The 11,908-nt window shown below is 38.0% G+C and overlaps 2 protein-coding genes across 4 annotated transcripts; one reads left to right on the top strand and one right to left on the bottom strand.

Annotated features, from left to right (window-relative positions):
* Positions 1–1,396: 1,396 nt before the first annotated feature.
* Positions 1,397–7,542, bottom strand: LOC308696368 (dual specificity protein phosphatase 18). 3 transcript variants are annotated; one of them, XM_081375042.1, is made up of 2 exons: positions 7,446–7,542; positions 1,397–2,220 (listed from the first exon to the last, which is right to left on the bottom strand). In XM_081375042.1, the coding sequence occupies exon 2, from the start codon at positions 2,210–2,212 to the stop codon at positions 1,646–1,648; it is 567 nt and encodes a 188-aa protein (XP_081231168.1). In that variant the 5' UTR covers positions 2,213–2,220; positions 7,446–7,542; the 3' UTR covers positions 1,397–1,645. The 3 variants fall into 3 exon arrangements, with proteins under 3 accessions (XP_081231168.1, XP_081231170.1, XP_081231169.1); XM_081375044.1 differs by lacking the exon at positions 7,446–7,542 and adding an exon at positions 7,205–7,412; XM_081375043.1 differs by lacking the exon at positions 7,446–7,542 and adding an exon at positions 6,922–7,197.
* A 1,786-nt stretch (positions 7,543–9,328) lies between these two features.
* Positions 9,329–10,439, top strand: sft2d3 (SFT2 domain containing 3). Its single transcript, XM_081375036.1, has one exon. It carries the CDS (start codon positions 9,378–9,380, stop codon positions 10,053–10,055), a length of 678 nt encoding a protein of 225 aa, XP_081231162.1. The 5' UTR covers positions 9,329–9,377; the 3' UTR covers positions 10,056–10,439.
* The last annotated feature ends 1,469 nt before the right edge of the window (positions 10,440–11,908 follow it).

Genomic DNA, 11,908 nt, shown 5'->3' on the forward strand with positions numbered 1-11,908 from the left:
CCATGATGGGTTCACTGAAAGCAGTGACTCATTAACAAAGAGACAAAGAAACACACGGGCCGGTTCACACAAACACTTCACTTTTTCCCAAAACATAGTTGGCCAACTTGTTTCCTGTTGCACAAGATGGCAGGCTTTTAGCCAAAACTAAATTACATTTATTTTTCAGGATAAATAAGTGCCTTTTTTTTTTATCCAAGACATTTCGACTCTCCCCCCTCTCCACGCTGTCTTTCTCAGCTTTCAACACATTCATTCCCCCCCTCCCCCCTTCCCCAAAGAAGCATGCCTTCTCTCCCCTCATTCAGCACCAACACAACATTGCCAAAAGCACTAAACACACATGATTAAAAGAGAGATTGCGAGGGATCAACCTGTATTATAAAGGTGACGAATGATAACCTGAGACTTTTTTTGTCTCATTGAAATGCTCACCTTGTGTCACAAGGCCAATTCTAAAATAAGCTATAGAGATTTAAAGTAATAATAATAAAAAATGTATAAATATCTATCAGGGGTTTTATGGAATGCCAAAGCTGGCGAAATAAGAAATAAATAAATAAATAAATATACAAAGTACTGTAAAAAACAAACATAAAAGTGCATTTATACTTTTGTTCTCTTATTTATGCATAATTGTATTTTTTTTTACACAATTTATTTATTTAGACATTTATTTCCACATTTATTTAGAAATGTATGTATTTATGTCTATATTTATTTATTTTCACATTTATTTATTTATAGCCTACATTTCTTTGTCCATATGGTAATGAGGGAGGCGAGTTTTACTTCAGACAGAGCAACCGAGCTCTGGGTGGAAAGGGCAAAGCTTTGAGGCTTTGATTTATTTATTTGTATATTTATTTGTATTATGTGTGTGTGTGTATATATATATATATATATATATATATATATATATATATATATATATATATATATATATATATATTGGTACAGTAGTCAACATTTGAAGTGGATCAAAAAGAGTTCATCAAAGTTGTCCCAAAACAAGAACGGGTATTATTCAAAATAATGTATAACTTTGATGAAAGGTTTTGATCCACTTCAAATGTTGACTAATATATAGTAGTTAACATTTGAAGTGGATCAAAATGTCTTTAAAACTTTTTGAAACTTTCAAAAAAGACTTTGTCAAACAAATATTACAATTACATTTTCAGTTCATTTTATTTGCACTTTTAAAATTTAAAAAAGGTTTAAACTGCAGAGTCTTAACATCATGCACATCATACTGTAGAAATCCAAGCAAACTTAGCTTTAGATTAATTGAGATAAAGATGTTCCGAGCAGACCTCCCATTCATTAGCCCTGAGCCCGTGTGAGTCTGATGCTCCAACAGTGTCCTCTGTTGGTTAAATAATGCAACATACTACAACATTTCAACATTTATTCACAGAATTCCAACCAGGCCACATCAAAAACGAACAAACAAAAGTTAAATGCATTAGAAACCAGGAGGAAGTGGCAATTAAGACTCTTAAAATCAAAACAGTCAAGCTGAAGTACTGATATGGTCTGTTTCACTGCATAAGGTCCTGTCCATCCAAAGTGATACTTTCACTGCCCTTACAATATGAAAATGGGACATTTAAAGTCCACTTTTGGCGTTTGCTACTGTTGATTAAAGTGCCAAAGAGGTGAATCTTCTAAGCCATCTCGGCCTCGGTGATGGAGGACACTGTCTCATGCTGTTCTTGGAAGGTAGTTTTGGTGTTTTGGGCATTGGCACTGGATCTAGCGGATCTGCTACTTTCACAGTATTCTTACCGTAGAGTTTCTTCTCATAGTTCAGAAGTTGGGTCCAGAATCCCGTGTTGAGGCGGATGTAGGGTCTGCTGTCTTTAACCCAGTTGTGTGCCTGTCTCAGAGTCACTCCTCTGTATTTCATGAGGTAGGCCATTATTAGAGCCGGTGAGCGACTCATGCCCGCGGCGCAGTGCACTAGCGTTCCTCCATCTCTGTTGTTGTGGATTCGAGCTGAAACGTGCTCAAAATGATCCCCCAGACGGGCATTTGGGTGGTCGGACACTGCAACACGTATGCACTCCACACCGGGGTACATGGGGCAGGTGTGGGACAGGGTCACGTTCACAATGAGTGTAATGCCTTTGCGGGTCATTAGTGCCTGATTCATAGGAGCATCAGCCCCGCTCAGGAAGAGGGTCGGCGTTATCTGTGATAGTGACATGATACTGGCTGCATGGAAAGAAAGAATATTAGTTTTTTAAATAATAATAATAATAAACAACCAACAACAAGACAGTTTAGAAACAGTTTGGGCATTAAGCTATTCTTGTAATGCTTTATTATTATTATTCTTCTGAGTCAATATAGTAGGCTATTTATACATTTCTCGAGGTCCACTTTCCTGCAGAGCTTATGCTGCATTCACACTGTAAGACTTGAGAAATTAGAAAATGCGGGGCCATCTGGTTGAGGAACGACCACTCCCCGAGAAGACAAAGGACGTTTCTGGAAATGAACATTTGAACTCTCTCTTGAGAAACTAGCATCCCCATGCAAGACGAAATCATGATGTTCAACAAATAAAAAAAACAAATATAATACAAATGAGCAAATGCTAAAGCTTGGGTTGCTGAATATTCAATCCCTTACTTCAAAAGCACTTATTGTTAATGATATGATTACAGACTATAACCTAGATGTGCTGTGTTTAACAGAAACCTGGCTAAAACCAAACGATTACATTACTTTAAATCCAGTTAAAGTGAGTCCACCCCCCAAGATTACTGTTATAAACATGAACCTCATCTGAAAGGCAAAGGGGGAGGTGTTGCTGTAATTTATAGTAATATTTTCAGAAATACTAAGAAATCTAGTTTCAAATATAATTCTTTTGAAGTGTTGGTGCTTAATGTAACAATATCTAGTGTAAATGACATGTGATGATGATTGTGCTGGCTACTGTATTCAGGCCACCAGGGCACCAAACAGACTTTATCAAAGAACATGCTGACTTTCTATCAGAGTTAGTACTGGATGCAGAAAAAGTCCTAATTGTTGGTGATTTTAATATACATGTAGATAACGAAAAAGATGCATTGGGATTGGCATTTAAAGACATTCTGAACTCTTAGACAACACGTGTCAGGACCTACTCATTGTCGTAATCATACTCTAGATCTAATATTATCACATGGAATAGATGCTGATGCCGTTGAAATTCTGCAGCAGAGCGATGACATCTCAGATCATTATCTAGTCTCGTGTAAACTTCATTTAGCCAAGGCTGCAAAGCCGACTCCGTGTTACAAATATGTTAGACCTATCACTTCTGCCACTAAAGATTGCTTTATTAATAATCTTCCTGATCAGTTTCATCATCTCAGCATCCCGGATAGCTTAGAAGAACTGGATATTTCGACAGAAACTTTTAACTCTCTCTTTTCCAGCAATTTAGACACAGTTGCTCCGTTGCGCTTAAAGAAGATTAAAGAAAATAGTCCAAAACTGTGGTACAACGAGCACACTCAGGCCCTTAAGAGAGCAGCCAGAAAAATGGAGCGCAACAAAACTAGAAGAAAACAAAACTAGAGGTATTTTGCATTTCATGGAAAGAGAGTTCGATTGCAGATAGAGAGGCTTTAAAAGCTGCTAGATCTTCTTATTTTTCAACCAAATTAGAAGAAAATAAACAAAACAAAACCCAAGGTATTTATTTGAAACGGTGGCTAAACTAACAAAAAATAAAGCTTCAAGCTCAGACGGTTCCAAGCAGCACAGCAGTAATGACTTTAGGAAACTTGATAATATCAGGGAGAAAATTATAGCTATGCAACCATCTACTACAGTATCGCATCAGGCAGTGCATTGTAGTCTCCTTAAGGAAAAAAAAAATCATTCATTGCTATAGAGAGGAAGAATTTTCTAAACTTGTTAAATCATCTAAATCGACAACATGTATGTTAGACCCTATACCGACTAAGCTACTGAAAGAGATGCTTCCAGAGGTCATAGATCCTCTAATTCATTAATTCATCTTTGTCATTAGAACATGTACCAAAAACTTTTAAGCTGGCTATGATTAAACCGCTTGTTAAAAAACTGCCGATCTCAAATCTACACTTTCTGTCGAAGATACTAGAAAAGGCAGTATCTTCACAACTATGTTCTTTTTTAGAAAGAAATGATATCTGCAAGGATTTCCAGTTAGGATTTACACTGTACCATAGTACTGAGACTGGTCTCATTAGAGTCACAAATGATTTGCTCTTATCATCCGATCGTGGTTGTGTCTCTCTATTAGTGTTACTCGATCTTAGTGCTGCATTTGACACTATCGACCACAACATTCTTTTAAATAGACTCGAAAATTATGTTGGCATTAGTGGAATTGCATTAGCATGGTTTAAATCATACTTATCTGACCGTTATCAGTTTGTAGCAGTAAATGAAGAGATGTCTCATCGATCACAAGTTCAGTATGGTGTACCACAAGGCTCAGTACTAGGACCGCTGCTGTTCACTCTGTACATGCTACCCTTGGGAGATATCATTAGGAAGCATGGCATTAGCTTTCACTGTTATGCTGACGATACTCAGCTGTATATTTCTTCACACCCTGATGAAACTTATCAATTCACAAAATTAACGGAATGCATAGCAGATATAAAAAACTGGATGACTAGTAATTTCCTACTACTAAATTCTGAAAAAACAGAGATTCTAATTATTGGACAAAAAACGTCCTCACGTAATAACCTAGAATACTGTCTAACACTTGATGGCTGCTCTGTTAAGTCTTCGTCGTCGGTTAGGAACCTGGGTGTGCTCTTTGATACCAATCTTTCATTTGAAAGTCACGTGTCTAGTATCTGTAAAACCACATTTTTTCATCTTAAAAATATATCTAAATTACGTGTAATTAGTTGGCACTAATTCAAGTGTACTTTTACAAGTATAAAATTTCCGTTTAGGACAGCAAAATGCTGCTCGACTAACCTAAATAGGGTGAGTCTGACCTCTGTTTAATGTAACGTTATTTTAGTTAAGTGTACGTGGGAAACCATGGCATGACCAAACCAAAGCTACTACCAGAGAGGTAATATTGGATGGCTTATATCTGTAGTGGTACAAAATATCTTAGAGTAAGCGTGAATGTGACCGTCTAAGATACTAGCCAATTACCTCTGTTTAGTGACCCAAAACTGATGAGTTTGTGATCGTGGGCCCACATAATATGAACGGCCGGTGTGAGGACCCTCTGCGACATTGGCACCCGAATGAACAAGGATAATAAGAGTAAAGAGTTAAATAGAATAATCAAAAATGCTGCTAAACTATTATATAAATGACCAATAACTAATTGGCATTCTAACCTAAATTCGAGGTTGTGATAAAATGGAGTCAGATAAAAGTTTAATTGGAATTAAATGACTTTGCCACACGGAAAAGACAGTAACATGCAGTAAACCTTCACCTGCTTATCGGAAACTGTCATTGGACTGATTGGGCCGGCCTTACAACACCATGCCGTAATCACCACGTGACATTCTTACCAAGTTGTAATTATGAGCTCTATGAAGATGTGAATGCTTTTTACAAGTTGGAATCTCGCAATTATGCTAATTACGACATGGCGTGAACACGCCTTTAACCCTCATCAAACACTCCTAAACAAGCTAATCATGGGCTGTGTCAGAAATCGCCCCCTAGGGCATTATTTGAGGGGACAGCCATTTGTAGTGGTGTCCGAAACCATAGTGAACGTTATGATGGAAAAGCGGCTATGGACTTAACTGACAAGCGGCGCACATGGCAGCCATGTGAAGACCGTAACAAGACCGTAAGTGCATATAAAGTGTGCCATTTGGGACAGGGCCCAACTCAACAGCTAAAGAATACCCATAATGCACTGAGTGTTGTGACAAATTAATTCCTGAGTCTCGCCAGAAGATGGCATGAATCATCCATCGTTCATTTCCCAAACCGCTGGTCCAATGTGGGTACAGTGTAATATCATACTTTTCAATTGATTATTAAATTGTTTAATTAAGGTTTATACATGCTAGTTTCCATGACAGAGTTCAAGATAAATCTTTTCATTAATACTGGAGCTGTCAAATGATTATCAGCAAGCACAAACTATGCAAAAGCGGCAGCCGTCCAACAGCGCACTCAATGTCCGAATTCACTCACTTGGACTATATTAGTGGAGTAATGTAGGGAATAGTGAATGAGGATAGGGGGCGATTCTCGAAGTTACAGACAGCTGAGTGAGATCAAGGCGGGAGCTGAACTCTGCAGGAAAGTGGACCTTGAGAGACCGATTTGAGAAGCCCTCTTATAAATAGTTGACAGCAGCTTCAGTTGTTCTCAAAAAATCACAAATATATATACAGGTCAATGAACATATAAGATAAAGGAAAGTAACAAATCTTTTAAAATCAAGTTTAAAACACATGTGCCAAGTTCTTAGAAATGGATTCATGTTAGATATATATGGTTTTGTAAAACTTTCAAGGAAATTTCGGTAACACTTTATTATAAGGCTCATTAGTGAACATTAGTTAACTACATTAGTTAACATGAACTAATAATGAACGTATGCACTTATACAGCATTTATTAATCTTTGTTAATGTTAAATTTCAACATTTATAAATACATTGTTAAAATCTTGTAAACATTAGTTAATGCACTGTGAACTAACATGAACAAACAATGAACAGTTGTACAAAGATTAACAAATACAGTATTACATGTATTGCTCATGGTTAGTTCATGTTAGTTAATACATTAACTATTGTTAAATAATGAACCTTATTGTAAAGTGTTACCGAAATTTCAAGGAAAAAACTTGCCAGCAATGTTTCAATCCAACAGAGATTTGTGCTTCATCAGGCACAAAACAACAGGCAACAATATCGTTAAATACCTTTATGTATAGTCAAAGATGCTCGTCATAGAAGATGAGTAGGCTATTAAAGTCAATGTGTATGAACTGCATTTCGAATGTATTTTTTAAAGAAATTGACCTGTAAACATGTTAGAATGAGTCTGTAAATGAAGAGTCGATACATTCATAGCAGCAAAACCGGTAAACTGCAGAGGAATATGTCAAAACCAAAAACCCACAAATCAGCAAAAGCCCAAACTGCAGAGATATGACAATTAGTTCTGTTTTAAATATGAGACATACAAAAAAGGCATTTTCCTACCAGCTGCTGGCTACAAAACAACAGTCATGTGCAATAAGCTAAAAACAGACACGTGAGTGTTTCATATGAACTTTCCACTACCATGTGGAACATGCAAATAAGTCACATGCATACAGTCTATGAATACACTGTCTGTCAGGACACTATTTGTTGGCATTTCTACTTATACTATTCAAGTATATTTAAAATAGTATCAATCTGTGTTTACTTATTGTGCCCAGTGTTTTAAGGCTAAACTGACCTGGTCCCTTGGTGTGTGTGTCTCTCTCGCTCACTTGTGCTGGACACTAGAGTGCAGGGATATCCCCATTGACATGTTCAAACCCTAAAAAGGCTTTGAAGACAACTGGCCAATGAAGAGAGAGATTAATTTTAACCTCCCTCTGCATCCTTCGCTTCTTGTCTTCATGACAGACTGCCTGTCTGTTTATGAAACCAAACAAATAATTCAAACTTGGACTTTTATTAACTAATGTCAAGGTTTGGAAATGTAGAACAAGAAGACTTGTGTATACTTAAATTCAAACTTGAATGCAATTCAGTCCTTTACTAGATAGACAGATCAAACGCTGAACACATGTAACAGAAATATAAACGAATGACATTTTTCTTATGTGTAGCACTTTCTTTTGCTGACAGTTCATCAACAATAAGAACCATAACAAAATGAAGACAATTAAAAAGAACATATCAATATACTAAATATTTGTATTTGTTTATTATATATTAAATTAAATATTTAACTATTTTTTTATTCATGCTACAGAACATGAAAAATACAATGAGGAATATTCATCCAAAAGTTAAATAAATAAATAAATAAATAAATAAATATAATAAAACAGTGCCAGAAAACAATACAATAACAAAATATAAAAATAATAAATAAAAGGAAAAGGGTGCCACTTTATGCAACACCATACCGCTTACCATGTTATATAGGCTCTAATTGTCTTTTGACCTTTACAATTGCGTAAATCAATACAATAAAGCTTGAAATCATTTTGAAAGTGAGGAAAATTTGGTTTGGAGTCAGACCATTTCATTTCACCAGATTAAAATTAACATTAATATGTTGAATCTACTCAGCTGAACAGCAAAGCTCAATTTCTTCTTAATTAAACTTCCATATCAATCCAAAAATGTCTGTGCAATGGGGAAAAAAGAAATAAAAAAAGAGGTTTCTCTTTCACCTTTACAGATATTGCAAGAGTAGGGCCTAATCAATATTTGTTTTTCCAGCACGTTTTAGGGTTGTTTTTCTCATGACTATAGATAGCACAAAATCTCATCTCAGCACTATTGGCTACGCTATTTTTAATTTTGTCATTTCATCTAAATATTCAAATTTGTCAGCCAGGTTAACTGATCTAATTTGGTGTCTCTGGAAAATAGTAAACTATGACATTGTATTATGTTGAATATCAAATATTATCCCTGGTAGCGGACCAACTTACCCCTCTTTTAATATTTGCCATTTTGTGCTATAACAAGCAAATTTGCAAATGTTTCTTTTTATTTCCTATAATAACACATTGGCTGATGATGCATCATCATCCTACACGTGCTAAACCTAGCCTATATTTAAATATGTTACAATTTAAAAAAAGGCTGAATCCACATAAGAGGGGCATCTTCCCCCATCATAGCCTACCCCATTTTCATTATTTTATAAGAGGCTTCTTTTACTTTGTTATTAATGTACAATTTATCCACTATTCGACCATCTTTGCGCCAATTCTAATCTCCAAACACAAAAAAATTAGCTGGAGGATAAAAAATGCAAGTGTATTTCTAATGTATTTAAGCTATTTGATTAAAAATGTACTTCTATTTGTACAGATACGACATTAAATTGTGTAGCATATAAAGAGAACGAATGCGACTGATTTTGTTGAATAGGCCTAACGTTGTTGAAAATGCAACAAGAATGCTTCAGCACAGTATATTATATAAGTCTATTATGCAATTATAAACATTTGAAAGAAATAGGTATAATAAATTGGATTTAAGGTCATTTTGTAAAGTAGATATATGCATTCCCCCCCTTCGTGCTCCACACTCCAGTCCAGTAGGTTTGCCAACCGCCATTAAAAACAAAAGAAGTCCAGAAACGTCACTGTGAGACGTCATCACAATGCCACAACAACTTCCTGTTTTATCCTTCTGAATAATGGCAGAATTAAACCGAGAGCTCCAGGAATATTTGGCTCAGTCTAAAAGCGGCGCGAAGACGATATCCCAGTCCAGTTCCAGCACAACCATAGACTTTAATGAGCCGGAGTCGGTGCCCGAGAGCTGGTTCGGCCGGTGGTCGAGTCCGTTCTCCAGAGCCAGCAGCCGCGGAGCGTCATCATCGGGCCCGGGCTCGAGCGGCGGCTTCTCGTGGCCCTGGTCATCGGAACCGGACCCGTGTTTACCGGGCCTGAGTCGATCCCAGCGGCTGGTCGCGTTCGGGACGTGTATCTTCTTCTCGGCTCTGTGCTTCGGGCTGTCGGCGCTGTACGCCCCGTTGCTCCTGCTGAAGGCGCGCAAGTTCGCGTTGCTCTGGTCGCTCGGCTCCGTGTTCGCGCTGCTCGGCGCGGCGATCCTCCGCGGACCCAGTAAACTCATCGCGACCCCGACCCCGGGCGGCGCGGTGTACCTGTGCTCTCTGGTGGGCACCCTGTACGCGGCACTCAGTCTCCACAGCACCCTGTTCACCGCGCTCGGGGCCGGCCTTCAGATCGCCGCTATCGTGGGTTATATTGTGGCTTTGTTGCCGGGTGGGAGTGCGGGGATGAGGTTTGTGGGTGGTATGGCAGCGTCTGCTATTAAAAGGACTATAACTGGTAAGACCATGCCTATATGACCACGGACTAAACAACACACATTTTACCATGGAAACTATTTTTTTTGGAGAGTGACTGGTCTGGTAGACTGTGAATCTCTGGCTGGCTCTGGCTTAGGAATATAGTGTGAGCAGCACTCTCTGGATGGGGATCTATACATTTTGTAATTTTCACTACAAGGACCATATGTATGACCAAGACATCAATTACTACTTGACTTTTAACATTTCTGAACTGCTTTTGAAACTGAGCTTTATAAATAAACTTACTGAATGTATCTTGTTCTGTGTTCTCTTTGGTCCGAAGGAAGATAAGCCATTTATTTCATGACAGATCACTTTTGTATTGCATACAATGATCAAAAATGTATAGTAGTGGCTCTCTATCCTGGTCTTTGAGCACAGATGTTTCCCATGACACACAGTAGATAGGTCAGGGTTCTTCAAATCCAGTACTAGAGGGCCGATGGCCTGCAGAGTTAGTTCCAATCCCTAATCAAACACACCTGAACAAGCAAATCAAGGTCTTCACTCACTAGGGATGAATCCGAAATCGCCCCTATAATAACTAATAACGTCCACTATGGTTTCAGATACCACTAAATGGCTGTCTTCTCAAATAATGCCCTTTTTGAAGCGACAGCCATTTGTAGTGGTGTCCAAAACCACAGTGGACGTTATTGAGTGCACCCGTTCAATCCCACGATGCACCGCTGTGACGAGTGTACAACCGATGTACACTCAACAGCGGTCCGAATTCGCTCACTCGTTTTCATTCACTCCTTCAAGTGAACAGTACTAGTGAATAGTGAATGAGGGTTTAGGGGGCTTTTTCAGATTCAGCCTAGACAATTGCACATAGGCATGTTTGATCAGGGTCTGAAGTCAAGTCACATTTATTTATTTAGCGCTTTTTACGATAAAGATTGATTCAAAGCAGCTTTACAGAGATAACAGGAATATAATGCAACAAAATTTGTGTCCAGAAGAAAATAGTGTCACAGTCCAGCTTAAGTAAGTTCAGTGACGTTTCATTTTTGTTGTAAAAAGTTAGTTAGTTCATTTATATATATATAGCCGTTCTGGAGAAAACAGTGATGTCATCGTCCAGCACAGTTCAGTTCTCATATAATGGTGTCAATGTAGGCAGATCATTATTATTGTTAAATATTAAATTAAATGTTAAATTTATTGTCCCCAGCTAAGCAAGCCAAAAGCGACAGTGGCAAGGAACCACAACTCCATCAGTGACAGAATGGAGAAAAAAAACCTTGGGAGAACCCAGGCTCAGTTGGGGGGCCAGTTCTCCTCTGGCCAAAGAACGAACAGTGTATGATTATGATTCAGGCAGCATTACAGGTCAGAAGTCAGATTGGATTGGAACAATCAGAATATTATCCAGTAAACTCAGAAGTAAACTCTGCAGGACAGTGGCCCTCCAGTGCTGGATTTGAGGAACCCTGGTATAGGTTCTGGAGCTTTTACTAACGAGCTGATGAGTTGAATAAGGCGTTTGAAATAAGGGAGGCATCCAAAATTTGATTTGTGTGAACAACTTGAACACTAGCGAAATCTACATTGAGAACGTTTCCTTTCCACCCTCACACAAAACTCTCGATTGCTTGAATTTCTATTGAGATGACTGGAGTTTGCTTGTGAAGTTTCGCTGGGCAATGGTAAATGTGGCTGCACCTTAAGATCCACTAAAATAACTTCCCTCCATTTAGGAAAGAAGCTTTTACGCCACGCGGGCACATTTATAATTGCTCTGTGAAATTCAGTCATCTCAATAGTAATTCACACTCTGGAGTTTCGCTTGAGGGCGATAAAAGTTGCAGAGGTGCAGATTTCACTTGTGTTTAAGTTGGTCAAGT

The sequence above is a fragment of the Scardinius erythrophthalmus genome (assembly GCF_964197995.2).
Source record: "Scardinius erythrophthalmus genome assembly, chromosome: 9".
NCBI lineage: Eukaryota > Metazoa > Chordata > Actinopteri > Cypriniformes > Leuciscidae > Scardinius > Scardinius erythrophthalmus.